This window comes from Rhynchophorus ferrugineus, unplaced genomic scaffold (assembly GCF_030347505.1).
Source record: "Rhynchophorus ferrugineus isolate W39M unplaced genomic scaffold, kcgeb_rfMv2 rfM5, whole genome shotgun sequence".
Taxonomy (NCBI): Eukaryota; Metazoa; Arthropoda; class Insecta; order Coleoptera; family Curculionidae; genus Rhynchophorus; species Rhynchophorus ferrugineus.
Window position 1 is genome coordinate 13,795,816 of NW_027472584.1, and position 27,360 is coordinate 13,823,175.

The 27,360-nt window shown below is 27.7% G+C and overlaps 1 protein-coding gene across 1 annotated transcript in view; it reads left to right on the forward strand.

Moving 5' to 3' along the window:
- The first annotated feature begins 15,562 nt into the window (after nucleotides 1-15,562).
- Nucleotides 15,563-27,360, forward strand: part of mav (TGF-beta domain-containing family member maverick) — an 82,575-nt gene continuing 70,777 nt past the window's right edge. Inside the window, exon 1 of the mRNA XM_076405241.1 lies at nucleotides 15,563-15,811. Coding sequence (XP_076261356.1) covers nucleotides 15,680-15,811 — 132 coding nt within the window. The 5' untranslated portion in view covers nucleotides 15,563-15,679. The remainder of the gene's footprint in view (nucleotides 15,812-27,360) is intronic.

The window sequence follows — 27,360 nt, forward strand, 5'->3', positions numbered from 1 at the left end:
TTCCAGCAAAGTTTTGTATCGAGATTCATTCCGAGATATTTAGCGTTGTTGCTATATGGAATGATAGTGTTATTTAATGTTATTGGTGCTTGTACGGTCTGTTTATAGGTGAACTGCACATGTACAGATTTACTTTCATTAATTCTTATTTTCCAAGCTTGTGTCCAATTATTTATATTGTCACTTGCCTGTTATAATTTTCGTGAGGCTATTAATAAACCCAAACTGATGCGTTGGTATTAGGTTTTTTCGCTCTATGATGGGTTTTATTCTTTTCAACAGGAGTTTTTCAAAAACCTTAGATATTACTGGCAGCAGTCATATAGCTCTATAGGATTTTATTTCGTTTGGTGACATCCCAGGTTTTGTTTTGAAAACTTGTTTTAATCTAAATGCTGTATTGATCAGGTTGGTGAGCTTTATATTTCCTGGGGTTAATGTCAGTTTTAATAACTTTGATTAACTCTTTCGGCGTGACTAATTCAATAATCGAATTTTCAGCTTCTATGTCAGGCAAATTATGTTCAATATTAGTATCGTTTGGTTTGAAATTTTTTTCTAGATATTCAGCAAATGCTTTTGCTTTTTGGCTATTGTCACGTGCCCAATTCCCACATAGGTCTCTTATAGGTGGACTGTGTAGACATGAGCGCTTTAGATATTTTGTGGCCTTCCAGAGTGAGTAATCAGTTTCTTTATCATCTGTTAAATTTCTGAGATAGTCATTGATGGTTTTGTTTTTTATTTCCAGTATTTCTCTTTTCAGTCTTTGGGCTATATTGTTTTTAAACTATTTTTATTTTCAGGTGTTCTGTTTTGTTGCCATTTTTTCGTAATTTATGTTTTTCAGCTACCATTTCCTTCACTTCTTTTGGATAATTAATTCCTTTAGTTGTACTCTTTATTTCTGGAGTATTATTCCAAGAAGCTTGTTGAATATCTACTACGAATTTTTCTGCTTCAAGATTTGATTGTTCAGTTGTCTTGAGGGGTACATTTAGTTGAATTCGTTTGTTCAATTCTTCAGCCAATCCTTTCCAGTTTGTTCTCTTATTTGTTAACATTGGGTTAGATTAGATTTTTAGTGACTGGGCCTAAAGTTTAACGTAGGCTCTGAATCACGGTCCTCAGCATTAAGCCTACCGACTGGCGAGTGACCAACTTTAGAAATTATCCCAGAAGACATCCGGTCTTACCCAGCCTGATTACTGGCGTGAATGGGATCATTTTTCTTGTCGCATTTTACACTTTTGCCTATAACATTCACAAATGTTAAACAATCACGAACATAAATTTATGACAATAGCAGGATTCGAACCCGTGACTATCGCAACAGTAGGTGGACCGTCCTGTCGCCTTTACCACAGCGCCAACCAAGCCGGCGAATTATATTATTATTGAATACAATTCTAATACAATATTCTCTTATTATGTAAACAAATATTAGACACATATTCCTCTTTCAAAAATGTATGAAAATGCCAAGTAAACTTAAGTAATATCACATTACCATTTGAAAGAATCGATTAGCAGTTTTTCGACATATTACATATTAGTACTTGCTCTGAAAAAAAATTAAATAAGACAAGATTAACAACTACTAATGTAAATAAATACCAGATGTAACAATTACGGGCATTTTGTAGAAAAACTTCATAAATGATTAATATACTTTTCACAGAAACAGAAAATTAAGGAGCTAAACAAGCAAATAATGTGTAAATATGTAAAAAAACCGTAATAACAGTGGAATCGCTACTTAATTTTCCTTTTAAAACGTCGTACATAAATAATTCAATTTGCAGGCCATTATAACGATATCATCTTTATAAATTATATATAATTTATTCTGGAAGAGAAAAAAATTTGAATAAAAATGGTAATGATGTATTCCCGAAAACCGCTTATGGAAAAATCTCATTAAAATTAATTTAAACTATAATAGTAATTTTATAAAACAAATTACCGCTACTGTAACTGCATTTGAATATTTGATGTTAGATGAATTGGAATATCTTAATTCCAAATAAAAACTTTTATATTAATGGTAAATAAAATATTGTCATTATTTAATATCTGCATTTAAAAAGTTGCAGGTAATTAATTATGAATATTATAGCCGTGTAGAATTTTACAAATATTTTAAAAGAGTGCTTTGTCGTTTTAACCGTCCGGCCAATGACCGGGCACCCGGGTATCCATTTCAATCGCAGGTAAAATATATTAACTTCTCCATTTTTTATGGCCGTCCGGATCTCCAAAGTTGAAATAATTTGACACCCATTTTTCGTCAAATTTTTTAACAATCAAATAATTAATAAAACTTATTAACTATCAGACTTGATACCCAGCCCTTTCAATATCGAGGTACCCGGGTACCCATTAAGATTAATGTATATGAACGACTAGTTTATACACACTTCAGAGACTGCTTATTAAAGTATTTAGGTAATTTGACTTATAAATTGATAATAGACAATATAGTTTGTAATTTTTTTTATTTAAACAATAATTCTATTTATAAACAATAACAAAAATAGTAAGTAAGAAATACATAACTCCGTTTTATTTTATTTTATTAATATCGTTTTCCATTCTTTTACTATTTATTTATTTACCTTATTTTATTTATTATGAAACAGTGCCATATAAAAATTGAAGTACATTAAATTATTTCGTACATCCTTCACATGTCGTGGTTGTAATACAGTGTTCGTTACAAATAGGGTTCTCACATACCGAACATATTTACTAACATACATACTTACTATACATATTTTTCTAGATTTTTGAATTTAGAATTTTTGTTGCCTTTGATTTTTGAGAATTGCCGATAAAATAATCGTCGTTCATACGATTTTTTAACAATCATTTTATTGTTCTCATAATACAGAATCTATGATGTAAGACAGGCAATACAGAGAATATTGTAAACAAATTCTAGAGGCCACCTTTGAGTTGATCTTTTTGTAGTATATCTACCAAGCATTTTATCCATTGTGTCTACTCCAGCTTTAGACCAGTTATAAAACTCAATAAATTCGGGTTTTTTCTTTCCACTGTAACTAAGTTTAGCTTCATGATGCATTGATGATAGTATAATTACCACCTTGTTCTTTTTTGGCACATAACTACATAGGGTAACTTTTTCATGGAAGCCAAACACAGTGGATAATTCTTCTCGCGTTTTTCATACAGCCATCGCTGATGGAATTTATACTTTATTTTTCTACAAGATGCCAACAATTGTCAAGTTCCAAGATAGTAAAAATTTTGCCAGTGGAAGAGTAGTGAAGAAATTATCCATTGTAATGTTTCTACCGGATCCTCTATGCGGTACCACCAAGTCTTTGACAACTTTTTCACCAACGTTTTCTCACGACCATCTTTCGATTTTCCAGTGTAAAGCTGTCCAGTAAGCGGATACGAATTTTCAGCATCACATATCCACCATATTTTAATTCCATATTTAGCTGACTTTGACAGAATATACTAAGTTAATCTAATTCGACCTCGGTATGGATAAACTTGCTCGTCAATTGTCAGGTATTCTGTTGGCTTATAATATTTTGCTAAATTACTATTCAACATTGTCCAAATGTCTCGTATTGGAGCAGCTTTATCATTCTCCAAGCGCTGAGTTCGAGTATTGGCAAAGGACTATAAACTGTGTCCCTATAGCTATTTCATATGCCACATAGCCAGTAGAAGACTCATTATGACACGTGGAAGCATCACTTGCAAGAATTGTCTTCACTTGTAATATCTGGTATTATCTATCAAGTAAGTATTGCCTATATAATAAACATATATTATTCGGTTAGATATAATCTCTTAGTATATAATGAAAGAAAGTAGGTTTTAAATCTTCACCACCGTTATACGGTCATAACTTTGACATAACATCTTTTTTGAAAATAATAATGGCACTATTATTGCGTAGGGAGTGGAAGGATATTCAAAACACACCAGTCATGAAATGTGGAAAAATATTAGAAAATGAAATACGAAATACTATCAGTATTATATTTTACAAGACAATTTTACTAAATACTGTTCATATTGTTTAAACAGTACCCAATGAATCAGATCAAATGTCCAACAATTGCTTAGACAGCCAGGTTCGTTGGCGCAGTGGTTAAGACGACAGGACGGTCCTCCTACTGTTGCGATAATCGCGGGTTCGAATCTTGTTGGAGCATAGTCGTAAATTTATGTTTCTGATTATTTAATATTTGTGAATGTCCTAGGCAAGAGTGTAAAATCCGACAAGGGAAATGATCTCAGTTACGCCAGTAACCAGGCTTGGTAAGACCGGATGTCTTCTGGGATGGCCTCTAAGTTGGTCACTGGCTAGTCGGTAGGCCTAGTGCCGAGGACAGTGGTTTGGAGCCCACGTCAAACTGTAGGTCCAGTCCAGTTAAACCCTCGTTGGCAGAAAGATGACTTTAGACAATAAAAATTAAGACATATCAAAATTAAGTTAACGATGGCAAACTTACTGGAAAACTTAATATATTGATGCAGATGCAGACAAATATAGTTAATAAATAAAATTGAGAAATTGTAATTTTATAGTTTAATAATATATTATTTATTATTTATGTGTTTATTAAAGACCCGTCAGCCTCATGGGCTATTTAGGACCTAATAGAATATTATGTTACAGAATAGAGTATAAAAAAGTAAGACAATAAAATATAAAGCATAAAATACGAACAGTTTAAAGTGCACAAATTAGCAAGTAACGATACAAAGAAATTAATGTATAAAATTAATAGCCTTAATTATATATATATATACACACACATATATATATATATATATATATATATATATATATATATAAATATATATATATATATATAAATATATATATATATATATATATATAGATATATATATATATATATATATATATATATATATATCTATATATATATATATATCTATATATATATATATCTATATATATATATATATATATGTTGGAGAATTCCGATGGCTACTAGATAATTCATCGGAAGCTCGAGGTTTTTTTACTAAAGAAATTGTTCAGAGGAACCCTCTAGGCCGAAAAACCGCCTCTGGTAATTGTACCCGAGAATCTGCACTTATTACAGATGGGTGGGTTTTCTCCCTTAAGAAGAAACTCATGTGTCAACTGGCAGTGGCCCATTCGAAGTCGGGAGAAGATACTTAATTTGTACCTACCAATGTTACGAATGTTAAGGTCCTGATAAAATTCTTTTTTTACTTCATAGAATTTATTATTAGACATCATACCCCAGTTTAATTGATCTAGTTTTTTATAAAGTGCGGTATAATGTGAAAATAGGTCTGTTCTAATGGAGGAAGTTCCCCGAAAGCGAGCCAGTGATGTTCTTGCCGCTATTGCAAATATTGGTGTTTAGCTCTCGGATGCACATAATCTGTGGATGATATGCCTGTACTGATCAAAAACACTCTAGGGAGCTCATAGAGTCATTTTTCTCATAGAGTTTATAAATTTATAAGAATACATAGTCAAAGTACAAGTAGTTTTGCAAAATTTGTGGTTAATCAGGCCTTAACAAATTAAATTCTCTTTTATTTCATTTAAATAAGTTTTGTTAAAATGTTTAATGCCGTAAAAATTAATAACATCACAAAATTAACCAAACATGCATCATTATTCTAAATATTAAAATTATTTTTTAATATTAATTTAATTATTTAAATTATTTATTCTATTTAGATTGGTGAAATATAATTCATAAAACGATTTGGTCTACCGGATATATGATAGTGATGGATTTTTGTCATTTAAACTAGTTAGAGATAGAGACTTTTTGTGTTTTAATTATTATATTTCTTTATTTTATGAGAACATATGTTCTATGTTCTAAATATATATTATATAAAATATAATGGTATGTTCAAATTAATTGCCACTTTCCCTGATTCATCATTTCTCTAATTATCACTATAAATTATATCCTTATAATGTTTTTATTAAATTCGTATATTCAAGTTCACTAGTACCCATTTTGGGGGGAGGGTTTTTTTTTAAATTCTGCAGTCCTATGGAGTCTTCTTATAACTTAATATGGGATCCAAACCACGATTCTCGATAGTAAGCTTAATGGTTTGTAGGAGACGAACTGAAATTCCATTATAGAAGACCTAAAGTTACATTCGAGATGAGATGTTTTTTTTTTATATATTTTAAAGTATCCTTTTACCAACTATGGGTTTATCTGGACTGGACCCACAGTTTAACGTGGCCTTGGAACCACGGTCCTCAGCCTACTGATTGGCGAGTGACCAATTTTAGAAATCATCCCAGAAGACATCCGGTCTTACCCAGCCTGGTTACTGGCGTGATTGGGATCATTTTCCTTGTCGGATTTTACACTCTTGCCTAGGAAAACCACAAATTTTAAACAATCACAAACATAAATTTACGACCATACCCCAGCAGGATTTGAACTTGTGGCTATCGCAACAGTAGTAGGACCGCCCTATCGCCTTTACCACTGTACCACCAAGCCGACTGAGATGTTTTTTGGTGGATATTATGAATATAAATTAACGATTATTAATTTCAACAATGAATATTTAAAAATAACACAAGTAACCAACGTAATAATTATTTTAAGCAGTCAGTAGGTACTATCAAAACACAATTCCACAGATTGTCGTTTTAAATTAATGGAAAACCCATTAATTATTAATTTGATTATCACTATAAATAATCGGAACAGACGTATATGAAAAATAATTATATATTAAAATCTCATTAATACAAATATATACAAACTCATTAATAAAAACACGTAATTAATTTAATTCAAATTAATACTGTTATTATTTTGAAACTGATTAAAATATCTGTTTACAAAATATCATAACCAAAATAATATAAAAAGTAAGCAACTGATATTTTATAATTTTATATTATCAAACAATATGGTTTAGCTTATCAATGATAACCATGTAAAAGAATCAACAAATGTTGTTTGTTATATGTTCAACTCATGCGAGTGTCCTCTTTACCAACCATGGTTGGTATTGTTGAGAATAAGAGGTATTATTATGTTGTGTTATTATAAGCATTTGTATTAAATTATTTGAATCAGATTAAACTTTTTTTTTATAAATATACACTTATTTGCAAAATACATGTGCCATAAAGATAATACAACTATTGGTATTAAGTAAGTATTAACAATTCTTAAAGATATCAATGATAAAAAAGCTCCCAGTTTTGATCTAATTACTGGAAGAATCTTGAAAGAGCTCTCAGGAAAGTGCGTCAAATTAATAACATTCGTATTCAATGCTAAGCTAAGACTTAATTATTTACCTAGCACTTGGAAAGTGGCTTAACTAATAACTAATAATAAACTATGATTCTTAAACCTGGGAAAAAATCAGAAGACATCTCCTCTTATCGTCCTATAAGCCCGGTACTTGTCATCTCAAAACTTTTCGAAAAATTATACATTAAGAGACTACATTTGATTGCAGAGAAAAGAATTATTATTCCCACGAGAATTATTATAACACGGAACAACAAAACAAATACATAGATTAGTCAACTAAATTAACAAAAACTTTAACGATAAAAAATATTGCTCCGTTGCATTTCTCGATATTTCTCAGGCCTTAGACAAATTGTGGCACACAAGTTTTTTGCCCCATAGGCACTTTCAATTGCTGAAATCGTACCTCACAGACAGACATTTTATTGTCAAACAGGGTGACGAATATATTGACCTACAGCCCATATATTCAGGTGTTCCGCAGGGCAGTGTTCTTGGCCCATTGTTATATCTTATGTACAGAGTTGACCTACCGACTTCAAGAAACACTACTGTTGCAACATATGCTGAAAATACAGCAGTTTTATCATCACACGAGGATCCAATATCAGCCACAAAAAACCGCCAACTTCATCTTAACAAAATCGAATTGTGGTTGAAAACGTGGCGTATCAAAGCAAATGAGACAAAATCTACCCATATGACATTCACCCTTTGTAGAAGAACATGTCCTTCAGTGAAATTGAATAATCATGAACTTCCGCAAGTAGACAACGTTAAATATCTGGGAATGCATTTTGATCGACGTCTGACATGGAAAAAACATATAGTGACAAAACGCAAGCAGCTTGGGGTTAAACTAAACCAAATGTACTGGCTGATAGGGTGTAAATCTAAATTATCATTATATAACAAGGTTTTGCTGTATAAGTCAATACTTAGGCCCATCTGGACCTATGGTATTAAACTATGGGGTACTACTAGCAAATCTAACATAGATATCCCCCAAAGGTTCCAGAATAAAGTGTTGCGAGTCCTCGTCGATGTCCCATATTTCGCGTCTAACAAACTGATTCAACCCGATATCTCCTTAGGAACCATAAAGAGTGTGATTCGAAGTGCTAGTGCGAAGTACTCTGAAGGACTATTAGTCCATCCCAAATGCACTCGCCAAACAATTCCATGTGCGTTTTTGTTATCATTAATGTAATGCATTAGACATAGATAGATAATAAAGCAAATAAAACAGTATTTTTAAATTATAAAGTAGTTATTATAATCTAGAGAAAATTATATTTAACGAGAAGTTAACGAATGTTAATAATCCTAACTTATATTAAACCTAGTCATTGATCGATTGATTAAGTTACTGTAAAGTTTATATTATAAAGAAATAAATCACTGTACGTTCAATAAATGCTGCAAAAAATACTCTTATATGACAATTTTAATTTTAAATGTGTTTTAATGAATGAACGGAATAGATCATCAAATATTTTTAACAAAAGAATTTAATCGACTTAATAAATAAGGAACTCACTAAAAATGAAAAAATAATCAAACTTAGATTTTTAACACAAAAAACTCGTTTTAAAATAAAATATTAACATAATAATCGGTGTAATAACTAAATAAAAGTAAACATAAATTTATTTAACCCATCTACTACACGTATTTAATATTCTACTATATACACACAATTTAGCTGAATACCTGTCTAAACCTATTTATCTATTCACAATTTTGTTTAAACTACTACCAACTGATTACTCTGAAGTCGGTGCCGAGCAACAAATTAGATTTGTTTTATTAGAATTTAACTTTGTGTATATGTTACAAAAATTAATTATTATTTTTATATTGTTTGGGCTCTGTTGTTCTTTCGAATAAAAAAATAATTTTGAAAATCGGTCCATAACTGAGGGAGAAATCAGCAAACATACATTAAAAAAATTTACAGCCAAACATAGAACCTGCTCCTTTTTTGAAGTCGGTTAATATGAACTAGTTAATATGAATTAATAGAAGTGTTTTTATGAAATATGAAATATTAAAATGGCGATGAACTGATTATGTAAGTTGAAATTCAAAAACAAATAAAACAACCTAGTGGATATAGTTTATGACTTTATGGGATTATTATATAAATACTATAAAATACAAACAAAATTTAACATTACGAAAGCAGCAATTCGATCAAAATCAGTAGCAACCGCAGTTCATATTCCGCGCTTGATATATTTTTCTGTGCATATATCATAAATATTACTTTCAATATACAGCAAGATAAGTAGCTGTAATAATAATTACTTGAAATAATACCATTGGAACGCAAGTCCAATATGAAATGAAAATGGTTTGAGATTAGTGGAAATCTAAATTTTACATTATCAGACTATACATACACAAAAAACAAAAAAAAAGCTTATTAATACCATGATATACAAAAATCAGTGATACAATCATAATTAACTTAATTCAAATTATTTCCGTTACTATTTTAAAATAAATAAACAACATATGTTACACCTGACTTAATAAACATTCATATTCATAGTGAATTTAAATTATAAATTTTGAATATCAGTTTTGTTATCATGACTTGAAACATAATATAATGTAAATAATACGTAGTAATTTTACCAGGAATGTAATAATGTATTGATTTTGGGAAATTTACAATATTTAGATCTTGATTTCTCTCCGTTCTGAATATTATTTTAGTTGTCTGAATTAAATTTAAAAAATACGTTAAACCGAAAGATCAGGATAAAATGCAACAAGGCGATATTGGTAAATAGGTGGAAACTTACATAGAAAGTTTTGAATTAGTTATTTAGAAAATTTTGATTTTTTTTTTACATATTTTAAAGTCTCCTTTTACCAACTATGGGTTTATCTGGACCGGAACTACTATATAACGTGGGCTTTGAACCACGGTCCTCGGCATTAAGCCTACCGACTGGCGAGTGGCAAATGAACTTAGAAATCATCCCAGAAGACATTCGGCCTTACCCAGCCTGGTTACTGGGGTGACTGGGATCATTTTCCTTGTCGGATTTTATACTCTTGCCTAGGACAATCACAAACATACATTCACGACCATACGCCAGCAGGATTCGAACCCGCGGCTATCGCAACAGTAGGAGGACCGTCCTGTTGCCTTTACCACTGCGCCACCAAGCCGGCATTTTGATTTTTTAATAATAAATGAATGAATTGTTGTTAAAATAAATAAAGAATGTGTCGACTTTTGTTAGCTAGCAAGTTTTATTTTTCAATATTGAATTTTCTGATGTAATGCTAGAAAGTAGTATTGTATCCATAGTTTAGCTATGGATAATTCTTTGAAAATAATGTAGGATATAACAAAATTAATAAATTGGCGGCTTGGTGGCGCAGTGGTAAAGGCGATGGGACGGTTCTCCTACTGTTGCGATAGCCGCGGGTTCGAAACCTGCTGGGGCATGGTCGTACATTTATGTTTCTGATTGTTTAAAATTTGTGAATGTTCAAGGCAAGAGTGTAAATTCCGACAAGGAAAATGGTCCCAGTCATGCCAGTAACCAGGCTGGGTAAGACCGGATGTCTTCAGGGATGATTTCTAAAGTTGGTCACTCGCCAGTCGGTAGGCTTAATGCTGAGGGCCGTGGTTCGGAGCCCACGTTAAACTTTAGGCCCAGTCCAGATAAACCCATAGTTTGGCAAAAGGAGATTTTAATATATATATATATATATATATATATATATATATATATATATATATATATATATATATATATATATATATAATAAATTAAATAAAATGAATTTATTGATAATAAAATTTACAAAAAATAATTCTCACTCTTTTAATACTAATTTAAGTATTGGGATTTGAGTATCACTGTAATAAAATTTACAGTACAGAGCTGTAATAAGAACTTTCAGTACAATAAATGGTAAGATACATTTAAATTATTAATTCAATATTTCATAATTGATATTTGCAATGGCGGATATTAAAAGAAACAAAGAAAAAGAACTGAAACCATTATTTTTCAACTTAGGAAAGATTTCATGGAAAAACTTCATAAATAATTAATTCGATTTAATAATTAAGCGTTATTAAGTAAGAAAGTAATTAAGCCGTAATTTTTGAATAAAAAAATAATTATCGGTATTTAGAGAGGAATCGTTATAATTAGCCTTGGGAACTATCGACTGAAAACAGTCGAAACAGTTAATAGTCGCAAAACAGTCCAAACAGTCGATAGTCAAAAAAATAGCGACTGAAAATAGTAATTACTATTTTCAGTCAAATGCACGGTACGACAGTTTTTTTCCACTCGTGATGCCAGACGAAGATGTGGGAACTCTTGTCTGTATAAATTGTGAGATAGGAAAGGGCGGAGATAAATGCTTGGAGCAGTTAATTTTAAAAGTGTTTATATTTTCCGAGGGTAGTATAAGAGAGACAGAGATGTAAATATATTCATTCTCGTGTTAACTTTAAAAAAGAAAAGGAAAAAAAAAACATTTTTTTCCATTAACATGTAATAAATAATACAATTTGAAAGGAAGTAGGATTACTTTTATACTGAATGTTCTGTGGATTTGTAAAAAGGAATGGAATAATAACACCACAAATGTTTTGTCGTGTTTTAATATATTAATTGCTATTTTTAAATAACATAGTATAATATATATAGACAATACAATACAATTTAAACAAAACCTAAAAACTAAAGATGTTTAATAACCATAAATACTAAATAAAATGTAAACGTATACCTAATCATTGAAAAATCTAATCCATGAAGAACCTAAAAATGATCGTACAATAACTACCGGACCCTTTTTAAATAAAACTTTTATTTATTTTTGAACGGAAATATTTTTAAATTACTGTTCAGGAATATTATCATGTTCAACTTTTCTCTCGTGAGGCGATTTCTTCGATCGTTAATTATTTGCCCAGATTTTGAAAAAACTTTAATAAATTAAAGATTTCATAAGTAACACTGCTCGTTGTCGTAATGAAAACTTAGTTCTAACAACACTTTTTTTTTATATACAAATGAGTTTCCGTAATGAATCTACTAGAAAATACCCATCTAAGTAGCAAGTAATTACTTCAATTTGCAGGATGTACAGGAAAAGAGGAAATTAAATAGCACGTTATTATTAAGTTATTATATCTATTAGATCATGACGATTACTATATATAGAAATTTTTTTATAACAAACATATACTTAATATAAAAATAATATATAAAGTTAAAATAGATGTTATTTATCTGATGCTTCATAATTAAGATTGGACATTTTGCTTTTAAAACATTTTTTTTGTAAGTTCACAAGAAAGTTCCAGAAACGGAAATCTCGCGAATAAAATGGATGTTGAAGCAATTCCTAATTTAGTTCATGGTTCTGCAGATGATTATTCAGTTTTGTGAGCAAGCTTGCAGAAACTAGCGCTTTTTCGCGAAATGTTGCATCCAATTGGTCTAGAAGGTTACAAAAACAACCAAAGTTTAATGCTTTACCAAGAAATAATTTAGGAACAGCATTCCTTTAGAATATCAGAAAAGTGACATTAACACTTGGTTTACACTCATTTTGTTTCAAATAGATATATCTGTAAAAAATAATTGATATTTATCGATATGTCGACATTTTTGTTAGCCAATATTTTTCGATATTTTTTCACAAAAAATTGAAGATATTTCTTAAACATTTTAAAAACATTTTAATTATTTTTAATAAATCTTTAAAATTGGTACTTAATTTTAAATGTTTATTAAAAATGTTATTATATTTTTTAAATGTTAAAATAAACGTTAAAAAGTTTTGGTTTAAAAATTAGGATTTTCAATGGTGGATGTTAAAAATAAAGTCAAATCAACGTAATTACTAAACGTTATTTCAATTTATAAAAGATACAAGTAAGAATGTTTAAATAAATAAATTATAACATTGTTATAGATTTCAATACATTTAAGCGTAAGTCGGGTAGAAATTTAACTGTAATTATTAAATATTTAGTACAGGTATATTCGTAATATGGAATAAATATTTGAGGTTAAGATAGTTACAAAACCTCAAGAAAAAATAAAAAAGTAAAATCAGAAGTCGAGTAGATATATTAAATAATAAGAATATAGACGCCGAAAAAATATCGGAGTATATTTTAAGAATTCGGAGAATAATTTAGTGGAGAAGCTTCATAAATAATAAACTCGATTAAAACCCCAAGCATTAAGGTACGGTAATAAACTTTTAAAATTGGTAATTAATTATAAATATTTTGTATAATTTAGTACTTGATTGTAAAAGTTTATTAAAAATATTATTACTATTTAGAATATTTAGAGAATATCGAATTTTTTTTTGGACCAATATATCAATATTTTTATGTTTTCTTAAAAATATCGATATATATTTTCGAGCAGTTGTAAAACAAATTCGATATTGTTTTCCTTCGATATATTGAAATTTTTTAAAAAATATCAATATTTTTCTCGCCGACCGACATCCCGAGTAGGTCCAGTCCAGATAAACCGTGGTCAGCAAAAAGGAGATTATGAAATATAAAAAAAACAGATATCAATTAAACCGTAAAATTTAAACAAATTATTTATCTCTATATAGAGTAAAGCATTCAATATTATCTATCATTTTTAAAGAAAGTTTTAGTTTAAAAATTAGAATTTTCAATGGTGGATGTTAAAAATAATGTCAAATCAACGTAATTATCATACGTTATTTCAATTTATAAAAGATACAAGTAAGAATGCTTAAATAAATAAATTAAAACATTGTTTGAGATTTTAATACATCTTAAGGGTAAGTCGAATAGAAATGTAACTATAATTTTTTATTATTTAGTACAAGTATTTTCGTAACATATTATAGATTTTTGAGGTAAGTATAGTTATAAAACATCATGAAAAAATAAAAAGATAAAGTCATAAGTCGAGTAGATATATTAAATAATACGAAATTCCAACGGATGATTTAATTTAGGTGAAAAGCTTCAAAAATAATAAACTCGATTAGAAGTCGATAACGGCAGGGTAATAAACTTTTAAAATTGGTACTTAATTTTAAATATTTTGCACATTTTTGTACTTGATTTTAAAAGTTTATTAAAAATATTTTTACTTTTTAGAATATTTAGAGAACATTGAAATTTTTTTGGACCAATATATCAATATTTTTATGTTTTATTAAAAATATCGATATAACTTTTTAAAAATATCGTTATTATCGAGCAGTTGTAAAACAAATTATATATTTTTTTCCTTCGATATATTGACATTTTTTTTAAAATATCAATATTTTTCTCGGCGGCCGACGTCCCTATTAGGTCCAGTCCAGATAAACCGTAATCAGCAAAAAGGAGATATTGAAATATAAAAAATAAATAAATCTCAGTTAAACCGTAAAATATAAACAAATTATTTGTCTCTATACAGAGTAAAACATTCAATATTATCTATTGCCGGCTTGGTAGCGCAGTGGTAATGGCGATGGGACGGTCCTACTACTCTTGTGATAGCCGCGGGTTAAAATCCTGCTGTGGCATAGTCGTAAATTTATGTTTGTGATTGTTTAAAATTTGTGAATGTTCTAGGCAAGAGTGTAGAATCCGACAAGGAAGATGTTCCCAGTCACGCCAGTAACCAGGCTGATGATTTCTAAAGTTGGTGGTCACTCGCCAGTCGGTATCTTAAGCGTAAGTCGAATAGAAATTTAACTGTTATTATTGATTATTTAGTATATGTATTTTCGTAATATAGTATAGAATTTTGAGGTAAGTATAGTTATAAAACATCATGAAAAAATAAAAAAATAAAATAAGAAGTCGAGTAGATATGTTAAATAATACGAAATTCCAATAGATGATTTAATTTAGTGGAAAGGCTTCATAAATAATAAACTCGATTAAAACGCGACATATTAAGCGAAGGTAAGTAAAAAAACGATTAAAACGTAATTTTTGAATAATAAATCGCGAACGGGGTAGATATCGGGACTGGGTTAAAGTAAAAGACCCGAGAGTTTTCGCGGAAAGCGTAAAACAGTCGCGGGAAAGCCGCGTGTCCCCACACATTAACGCGTAAGTCGTTTTCGGAAAATGAGGTTGTTTCGACAAACGAGCGGCGTACGGAGCACCACGTACCTACCAAAGAGGCGCGTTCCTACCCATTTCCCCTACCCGCCATATAAAAATCAACGTGTACAGATCGGCGCTTTTGTTTTAAACCGTACTTTGAACGCGTCCGGTGGTCAGTAGGACGACCGCACTGGTTACGAATTGCATGTGCATCACGACAGTTCGGTACGGTGCCGTATCTCGATGACGACTTTCTGGCATTGCCCCGGCTATGGGCTTTAAGTGCAAGTCCTGCATCGGTACGTGGACGGTATTTGTGATAGTGTGGCTTGAGCTGGTTCTTGCCGTCGATGTCAACCTGCTGACGGACCTGGGGCTCGACCTTCTTCCGGATCGAACAAAGGTAGTACCGTCGCCAAGTTCCGGTTAACACGCTCGTTCCTTAGAATTGGAAATCCCGTAGCGTGACCGGTTTTATCATTTATAATCAAAATAATAATAATAACACGAAGAATACGACTCTTTTATTATGTTAGTATTGGCGTAAAATTTTAATCGAATTCATTCTAACGTTGTTCCCAGAAGAATAAATTAAAATTCTTTCGCATATAAACATATCTAAAAATGAATTTAAATAAAAAATAATTAGTACTTCTCTTATTGCGAACTAATATATATATGTATATTTAATTTTTTCTTATTTTTTATCTTAAATGTTATATTTAAAAATTAATATATAATAAATTAAAATTTTTCGTACATTAAATAATAAATACGTACCATTTTATAAATTTCTTATTTAATTTGTTAAATCGTACCTAAAATTTAATATATGGTAAATCACAAATATATATATACGTTAAAAAATTTTCTTTATATTTTATATTCCAAATCTTAATTATTTCTTTAATTTTTATATTCATTAATTTCCACTATAAATTTCTAATATATCATTTTAAATGAACTATAGCTTTTAATAATATATTACATTATCGTTATTGTCAAGACAGTATCAATTTAATATAAATTGGATTACTATATTTGCTAAATAACAATAAATTATTACTCGTCTTATTGCAAACTAACATATATATTTTTTAATTTCTCCTTATTTTTATTTTCAAATATTTATTAGTTTATTAATAATTATTTTATAAATGTCATAAATGTTATATCTAAAAATTAATATTTTTCAACCATTAATTAAATATTAAAAACCTTAAAATACGTACTATTTTATGGCTTATTTGTTTTATGAAGTTGAATCTAAATTTTAAAATATAGTAAATTAGAAATATATATTAAATACGTTAAAACTTTTTTTTCTATATATGTTATATTCGAAATCTTAATTATTTCTTTATTTTTTATATTCATTATTTTCCATTATAATTGTCTAATATATCATTTTAAACTGACTATAGCTTTTTATAATATATTATCATATTCGTTATTGTCAAATGATATAGGCAGTATCAATTTAATATAAATTGGATTGCTATATTTGCTAAATAATAATTCATTACTACTCGTCTTATTGCTAACTAACATATATATTTTTAAATTTCTCCTTATTTTTATTTTCAAATATTTATTAGTTTATTAATAATTATTTTATAAATGTCATAAATGTTATATCTAAAAATTAATATTTTTCAACCATTAATTAAATATTAAAAACCTTAAAATACCTACTATTTTATGGCTTATTTGTTTTATGATGTTGTATCTAAATTTTAATATATAGTAAATTACAAATATATATTAAATACGTTAAAACTTTTTTTCTATATATGTTATATTCGAAATCTTAATTATTTCTTTATTTTTTATATTCATTATTTTCCATTATAAATGTCTAATATATCATTTTAAACTGACTATAGCTTTTTATAATATATTATCTTATTCGTTATTATCAAATGATATAGGCAGTATCAATTTAATATCAATTGGATTGCTATATTTGCTAAATAATAATTAATTACTACTCGTCTTATTGCTAACTAACATATATATTTTTTAATTTCTCCTTTTTTTTATCCAAAAATTAATATTTTTCAACCATTAATTAAATATTAAAAACCTTAAAATATGTACTATTTTATGTCTTATTTGTTTTATGAAATTGTATTTAAATTTTAATATTGTGTAAATCACAAATCTATGTTAAATACGTTAAAACATTTTTTCTATATATTTTATATACCAAATTTTATTCATTTATTTATTTTTTATATCCATTAATTTCTATTATAAAGGTCTAATCTATTATTTTAAACTAATTATAGCTTTTTATAATATTTTATACGTCATTGTCATATTATTAAGATTAGTATTTTAAGCGTATACTTACATAACAATATATAGATTTAAGTTAATTAATATTGGTAGCTATTCCAAAAAAGTTTAATATCAAATATTTCTTTGTGTTAATTATACAAATAAAAAAAAATTAATTTATTATATTATTTCAGTTTATAGGAAACAGTAACGAAATTAAAATTACAAAAATAATATGGATTAAAATGTTATATCTAATTCTCTGAAAATATATCTAAAAATTAATATAAATAATACATATTATACATTTTATATTAAGTAATATAATAAATATACTGAAACAAATAAATTAAAATTCAAATTTTTCAAACATTAATTAAATATTAAAACCTAAAAAATATGTATCATTTTGTAAATGTCTTATTTATTTTATTAAATTGTATCTAAAATTTAATATATAATATATGCATTTTATATTCATTATGTATTAATTTCTATTATAAATGTCTGTTATATTATTTTAAAGTAACTATAACTTTTTATAATATACTATCTTACACGTTATTGTCAAATAATATATACAATATAAATTTTGTATAATAATTATTCAAATACAAATTTATTTATTTATTTTTTCTGTCAATTTATATGTTATATTTATATATTCTAATTTCGCAAAAGTTCAATATTCGCCCATTATATCCTGTTAATCACAATTACACATGCATATATTCTTCTGTAAAAATAAAATAATAATTGAATGATAATAACTCGATGAGACTAGCGGCAAATATAAAATGTATAAATGTATAAATATAAAAAGCTTTAAATATAAGAGGAATAAAATAGACTAGCTAAAATATCAAAACATGATTCAAAAAACGAATATGAATGTTTCGAAAGATGAATATAGACCAATATTGATATTTGGTTTTAATTTATGTGTTATGACCAAAAAATAAAAAACTGAGAAATTACCTAAAAAGGTCTAGGTTACAAGTCTTAAAATGGAAATAATTATTGTAAAACTAAACTGCAATATGGCCCTTTTCTTGGTAAATATAATTATTTAGAAACATTTTAAAGTAAGATACTAAGTAATTAATAATAACATGTTTCTTTGCACATTAAATATTCTATAATAATTACCACAGAGTAAAAGGCGAATAGGATCTCGGTTTAAAATTTTTTTAGTGGAATTACCATCAAATATATGTGTTTTCCAAAAACCATAACACATTATCATTCTACAAATACTCATGTTAATATACCAATTTAAAAACGAAAGAAAAGTAATAGTTGATTTGCCAAAAAATAAATATACTTGTAAACAAATTATAATATTACATAAGTTTTAGTAGTATTATTATTTACGCTAATAGATAAATTAGATCAAAACTTAATTAAAACCGTTCAATATTAGCTTTTTAATATTTTCATATAAATTGCCAAAGTATTAATGTTTGCTATCACTGTATTAAATACTACAAGAAACCCGTTGAAGCATCAAAATTCATGCCGATGTACTGAAACAAATTGCACAAAAAGAATTTAATTAACTAATAATTAAGACGACTATATTCTGTTTTACCAGCAAAAAAACATTTTAATGTAGTATTGTAAACATGAAGACAAGAATGTTTTTAAAAAAATCGGCGCCACTTTTCAAGTGACTATATATAGATTATAATGAAGTCAATACCATTATGTATGAAAAAAATATATATGTGGCTAAACAAAATTAATTATAAGTATCGTATATTATTACCTCCAAACTCTAGACACACCCTTATATTATCATATTAGCGTATAACAAAGTTGCAGCTAGCAACCAAAACTGAATGAATATAATCAAATTGTATATTACACTTTTTGAATTAATTTTTGAGTGAGAAAAAAAAACACTTTCTAGACCACTTTGCGGTATAATGTTTGGAAAACCCAAATTGTAATTGATTATTTGGTTTCGGTTTTAAAGCCAACAATGTTACAGTTAAAACGACAATTATAGTTAGAAAAAGGCAACTTTTTTATGTGAATCACTGATGCACTTCATATTATCAAGTTTTTTTATACGGATACTTAAATTCTTTTTTTCAGATATCTTAAAGGTATTTCTATTCTAATACAGTGTAAAAAAGTTAGTGATCATGATAAATATGGAATTAGAAAAACTTACCAGGTAATAAATTAAGCGAGACATTTTTGGTCTATTAATTCAAAAACTATTATATATTTGTTTAAAATATTTTCAGTTATCAAAACGTTTCACAAAATGATAAAAACACTGTTTCAAATCAATAAGGTGTTATTGTTTTTATTGAGATGTGACAGTTCCTTTGTACTTCGTGAGCAACCAAGAATACACAGGAGTTATATTGATTTATATAATTCTTATTTTACGAATTTAACAAGGATATATATATAAAGTAATTATACCAAAATTTAATTTTTTTCGTTATGTATACATTTTTCATATATTCACGCTTAATAATCATTTTTATAATATCTAATTTAAGTTTCTAAATTTTAAAATGATGATAACCCAAAATACAGTAAAATTTAAAATAGAGTATGATTTATACATTATATAAACAAATAATATGAATAATTTTGTTTGATGAAATAATTAATATTCTATACCAACTACTTTATTCAAAATTGCAATTCAAATTTAATATAATTATTATTTAATAATACGCTTATTAAAGTAAAAAATAGTTCGGAATTGTTTCAAACAAAAATAACTTTATAGTATTGTATTAGTCAATGTCTATATACATCGTATAATCCTTTTGGAATTAAAATATAATTAAATCAATGATTTAATGAATATTTAGTGAACTGTGACGAAGACGCTAATATTGAAATGAAGAATGATATAAACTTTCTATTTATCAAAAACTCGTATCGCTTAAGAGATCGTTTCAGAAAATCTCAAGAATTATTCAAATGAATTCATTAAAACCACAAATAACTGAGATATCAGATTACAGCTGACGAAAGTCTTCACAAATACACGAATCGACACTCTTAAGACGTGTGTAACGAGCCAATGGCTCTGAAGAAGTTTATTAAATTACATTTTAAGTGCATCTCCATATGATATTTTAATTTATTAATCATAAAAACAATAAACAATGTAATATGCATAATAGTTACTGTTATGTATATATAATGTGTCGATATATCCTTGAATAGTTTCAAACAATGTATTAAAATTTTAAAACAAAAACGAATTCAACTTGTAGTTTATTCAAGATTGTTAATTTTTTGATAACATTTTGTAAAAATTATATATCATTACGTCATTAAATTCGTTTATAATATTAATTTAGGACTATAAATTAATTAAACTAATAAATATTCACTGAAAAGTGATAAAAGTGTACATTTTTAATATTAAAAAATAAATCAAATGCGGAATCAATATTTATTATAAATTACAGTATATACCAGAATGTATATTTATTCTTATTAATTAAAAAAAGTGTAATTCATTATATTAGGTCCTTTCTAAATAGTAAGGGATTTTGAATAAAATAGTTTTAAACAAAATTTTAGTGGATGCCAATGGAGTCGTTGTAATAAAACGTTAAAGTGCTGAAAATTGTAAAAAAAAGTTTGCTGAATTATTGATTTAAATAAATTAATGGCTATTTGATCATCCATTGAAGCAAGAAGACTTTGAATATATCAAAGGATGCCAAGAGTTATTTTATCACAATAAGTGTAACTACTGACTTGTTGAAGAATAACAAATATATATAATTCTTTGGATTGGATATAGCTCCTTTTTAATGTTACGTTTAACCGCTGAGAGCCTACTCCTTCGAGTATACGAATATGACACCTCCAGAAAGCCTCAAGGGTCTCTTAGAGATCTTTTCGGTATATGTTTTGTTGAAGATGTAGGCTTAGAACCCCAGATTGTTAGGACATCCTATGACTGTTCCTAAGACACATATGTAACGCCAGTTATAAAAACAACTGAACACCATACCATCGACCGAAAAAAGTTAATCAGCAAGCAATTTAAGAAACTCACAACAATCACACCTCTCGAGGTTAGCTGTGTCTTGAATTCTATAATCTCCTTAATCCGTAATCTCGGAATCCATTTGTTGAATAAAAGATCGATGATTAAAGATTATACTCGTATTTGACAATATTTTATATACTCTATAAAAAATTATTATCATAGAGAACAATAATTATTTGAAACTTATTTGAACAATTTTCATTACTAAGGTTGCCGAATTTATTGGATATATACAGGGGACAGGCTTCCGTCTAAATAATGCTATGCGTTTTTAATGCTCAGCTTACATCTCAAGTATTGTGTATTTTAGTGGGAAACCAGCTGAATTATTTAATGTTTCACGAGCTACAATATCCACGGTAATGAGGGCATACACAAAATATGGTGAAGCAACATCAGCGAAGAGGAATAGTGGACGAATCTCAAAGTTAACTGATAGATACCGACGAACTTAAATAGGGACTGTGGACAGACAACAAAAAACTACCGCAACAAAAGCGACAGCAGAACTCTCACTTGAGTAATACTGTTTCGACAAAAACAGTACGTCGGGAGTTTCCTCCAAGCAACATTCATCGAAGGGCTGTAATTGCGAAACCCTATAAGATCTTAAAACCTGTACATGTGATGTTATATGTACCTGGTTGGCACAATCACCAGACCTCAACATAATTGAACTATTATGGGATGTTTTAGAGCAAAGAGCGACGAGTATATTTCCATCTCCAACATCATTGAAGCGATTGCTGAATATTTTGGTATCAGACACTCTATTCCGTGATTTAACAGCTCATGATGACTCAACACCTTATTTATAAATAAATACAATTTTGTCGCCGATACAGTTAATAAATCAGCATTATTATCTTTAATAAAAGAAGAAAAGTGCTGGATATCTATTAAATATAAGTATGTCTTTGACTAACCGCACAATTGGGAAACTTATTCTGAATTAATTTGAATATTAACAAATAATTTAGATAACGTTATAAATACAACCAAACTTTTTTGTTCCTAAAAATTTTTTCCAACTTTCTACTTATATGAAACTTGTTAATTCAACATATTTTTATATCACATTCAAATTAATTAATTGTATAGCCGAATATCAGGGATATTAGCTAATGAAAGTTTTAACATGTATAAAAACGACGCTTGTAATGAATCGGCTCTAGAGAAGATTATAAAAAAAAAACATTTTAAGTGCTTCTCTTGGTATGTTAATTTATCAATCGAGAATCTTAAGTCTTCTGTAATGAACTAATCATTTTGAAGAAGATTATTCAGAGACATATCAAATGCTTGTTTATACGTCATTTTAATATTTGAGTTAGCTAAAATGTAATCAATCTAATTTATTAGATATGGTTTATTATACTCTCTAATTCCAAACATATTAAGTTAATTGTGATTAAAACTAATTATATAAATTCCAAGCTGAAAAGACTTTGCATTTTTTATTGTTTCATGTTATTTGTTGCTTTTTATTTTGCAATAATAATTGATATTCATTTAATTAACTATATTGATAGCTAGTCATTCTTAAAATTTTTGAGAAATATATACTGATGTATTAATCCCGTACTCGCCTTTCTTGTGTATTAATACAAGTACAACAGAAGAGTAGCAATAAATTAATTTTTAAAGTAAGATTGTAATAAGCATATCTAATGTACGATGTAATTAATATAAAAATTATAAAAAATCTAATATTAATTTAATAACTAAATAAAATAATTAAAATAGTTAATCATATTTTTCATTGATAATATAAAATTCATATTCATAATATAATATATTAATTAACTAATTAAAATGAATACTAGCTAACAAAATTAAATATTTCTCATGATACAATAATAGATAATTTTTGAAGCACCATCTATAGTTTTGATTAAGATATATTTAAAAATAATTAGCTAAGAGAAATATTTGGATTATTTATGAGATTTATAAAGTACGAAGTTATGTGCTAATAGCTATTTTTTCCTGATTTATGATTAGTGTTAAAATTAATATTGCCAAAAAAAAAGAAATTTTTGCATTAGCTAAATATTAGAATTTAATTAGCATTTTAAAATTAATGGTTATCTATGAAGTTACATATTTATAACACAAAACTATTGAAAAACTGATTGTGTTTTCTTTCAAATATTCGCAACTGTATAATTTAAATGATTCTATCAAACTCGAGGTCATGATTCTTAGATATCTATCTATAACTTTATCACTTTAATATATGCAACATTTTATTGAATTGTACAAAAGAATGTGGAACTGATAGAAAACAAAACTTGTAACATCTAAAAATACAGATTCAATCATTCATAACCTATTATAAGTTAAAGTTCAGGCCAATAAAATATTTAAAACGATAAATAATTCAAATGCAGAAACAAGAACTATATAAGCGTCTTTATTTACGCGTTAGTAGAAAATTTGTATAGAATATTTCACAAAATTGAATGTGAAAGTTCAATTTGTAAAAATTAACAAAATACTAGAAGCAAACTGCGAAATTCCCAGTTGTAACTGATAAAAATTAAAATAGTATATTGAATATTCATTTATATGCCATTTTCTCAAGATTTGTACAACTACCTTTCAACTCACCGTTTATCCAGCATCTCTTCAATTACGATGTATTTTTTCTTTAAAGTAGATGTTTGTATCCATAGTGATTTTCTTTAAGTTAACTTATTTTCCTAGAATTATCTTTTTATACCTGAAAATCAAGCATACCAAGTCTAGTAAGTCTGTGTATAGGTAAAATAATCAAAGTTGGGGAATTTTTTTAAAATATATATTAAAGTCTCATTTTACCAACTATGCGTTTATCTGGACTGGGCCTAAAGTTTAACGTGGGCTCCGAACCACGGTCCTCAGCACTAAGCCTACCGACTGGCGAGTGACCAACTTTAGAAATCATCCCAGAAGGCATCCGGTCTTACCCAGCCTGGTTACTGGCGTGACTGGGATCATTTTACACAAATTTTAAACAATGACAAACATAAATTTACGACCATGCCCCAGTAGGATTCGAACCTGCGGCTATCACAACAGTAGGAGGACCGTCCCATCGCCTTTACTACTGCGCCACCAAACCGGCAGGGAATTTTTTTTATTGTGTTATGCGATTCGCTTTTATTTTATTTTGACCGTTTTGGATTAATTTTACCATTTCTGTCCAATCTCGAGTTGAATATGTCATTGATCTTCTGAAAGTTAAATGTAGAGCCATTCTGAACCATCCACATTTTTGTTTTTTATTACTACTAATAAGCATTACTAAACCTAACAACTTTAACATTAAGTTGGTCTTAACAAGTAATCAGCTGACTAGATGGAATGATATATTTACCAGTATTTTTCTAACCTGAAAGTTAACTCAGCCTTCAAATGACACATGTTCAAATTTCATGATAACCTAAGATGCGTCCAGTATCTTGATGAATAAAGTTCAATTTTACCCAGAAGTTGTTTATTAGCTTAAGAGCATTTTTTACATGTAGATATATTAATTATATTGCTTCAAAGCAATACAAGGATATTTAAAATAAATTAAATAATAATATATATTTACAGTTTTCGAGTAGTTTATTAAACAATTTAAACAATGTTATTTGAGCGTTTAAACATACATGTAAACTACGTATATAATACGCGTAAAGAGCTTTCCTTGTTGATCAATACCAATTATGAAGAATAAACAAATTTTAAAAAATTAAAAGCGGACATTAAAGATAAGGTGTGTGATATTTTATTCATGAAACGAGAGGATTGTTAAATATTTAGACAAACTTTTAGAGATACAAGAAATATTTTCTTAATCAAATATGCTACAACATCGGTAATAACATAGAAAAACAAAATGCTTAGAATGTTCACAGTACTATTTCAGTTATATCATGACTATTCATATTCCCAAAATCCAATTCATTAAGATTCACCAACCACGAAATAACGTATGATAATAAGAAAAAATATAACTTTAAAATAAATATAATTTTATATTGAACTAGTATTTCAAAAAATACGAAGAATATTTAAATAAACTGCATAATATTTTACATATTTTATATATTAAATAAAAATAAAAATATTTAAATTAACTTAGTCATTTATTATATTTTTTTCTGTATTAATAGTGAATATGTATATAAAAAAACTATTATAAATTATTATAACACACATTTTATGATCAATAATTTAGATTCCACTTAAATATAAGAGCCTATAAATTGATTGTGTAACGTTTTATATAGTATAAGCATCTATTTATATTCTATTTTATTTATAACAAACTTTGTGATCATTTTTGATTAACGACAAAGCTGAAGGTTATTAATATTATTTTAATTTACTGTTTTTTAACGATTCTTAGAATTTTTAGATCCACATTTAAATGGACAACACTATTTATATTTTCTCTTATATATCTATCATAATATTATTCTCTTATAAGTTCTCACGTTGACCTTAGAAAATATGATGTACCGTTTTTCACAACAAAAATGATTGAAGCTGTGACCAGGGTTATGCAAACTTGGAAAATATACTATGCTTATATGTGCAATCAAAAGAATACGAAACTAATGTTTGATTATACAGTTATGGTTATAAATATAAAGGCTTTGTAATTTCAAAGATGTGAAAAATCAATAAAATATAACCATCATACAGTTCCTTGTGTCTGTTAAACTAATGGGTTATTTTTTTTGAAAATCTGCTAAAAGAAAGAACGAAGATGATATACGAGAATAATGGATTAGCAGGCACCCAATTTTATTTAGTAAATAATTACGATTTATATAACACATACTGTAAAACGGATAATTATATAGAAATAATATATAATAGGCATATTTTACTAAATACTGATGTCAGAAACCAGTAGGTTAATTTTCCTACTGTTATCAAACTCGTATTATGCCAACAATTATAAACCAGTTTTAATATTGAGTTTATTATTTATATTAACATTTTAGAAATCTTACAATCTAACAATAAATAATAGAATTAAATTGATTTTATACCATATTTTCAAATTAATAATTTAAATTAAATACGTCGAATATGTTATTATAGAAAACCGTCAAATTATTTCACAACACTTATTAAAAGTATGTGCCTATATAATCTGAAGCAATAAATGTATAAATAACAAACTTGGAAACTATTTCGAGCTGGTCAGCTATGTCTAAATCTCTTGTATAATGATACACTAATAAATGTGACCCCTTAAATTCATATACTTTCATTTTTATTACGTAACATGACCCATTAATCACAAGGAAAATTTTTATAATTAAATATTAGAGATTTTATAAGACACAATATTAATTACAATAGAATTACAATAGAATAGAAATTAGTGTATCCTATAATATAATTAGATTAATGAACTATAGGATCATATAAATACAAATTTAGATCACACGTTTATTTTATTTAACATTTATTACAGCCGGATTGGTTGGCGCAGTGGTCAAGGCGACAGGACGGTCCTCCTACTGCGATAGTTGCGGGTTCGAATCCTGCTGGGCCATGGATATACTTTATGTTTGTGATTCTAATTGTAAATGTCTTTATAGGCAACAGTGGAAAATATGACAAGGAATAACCAT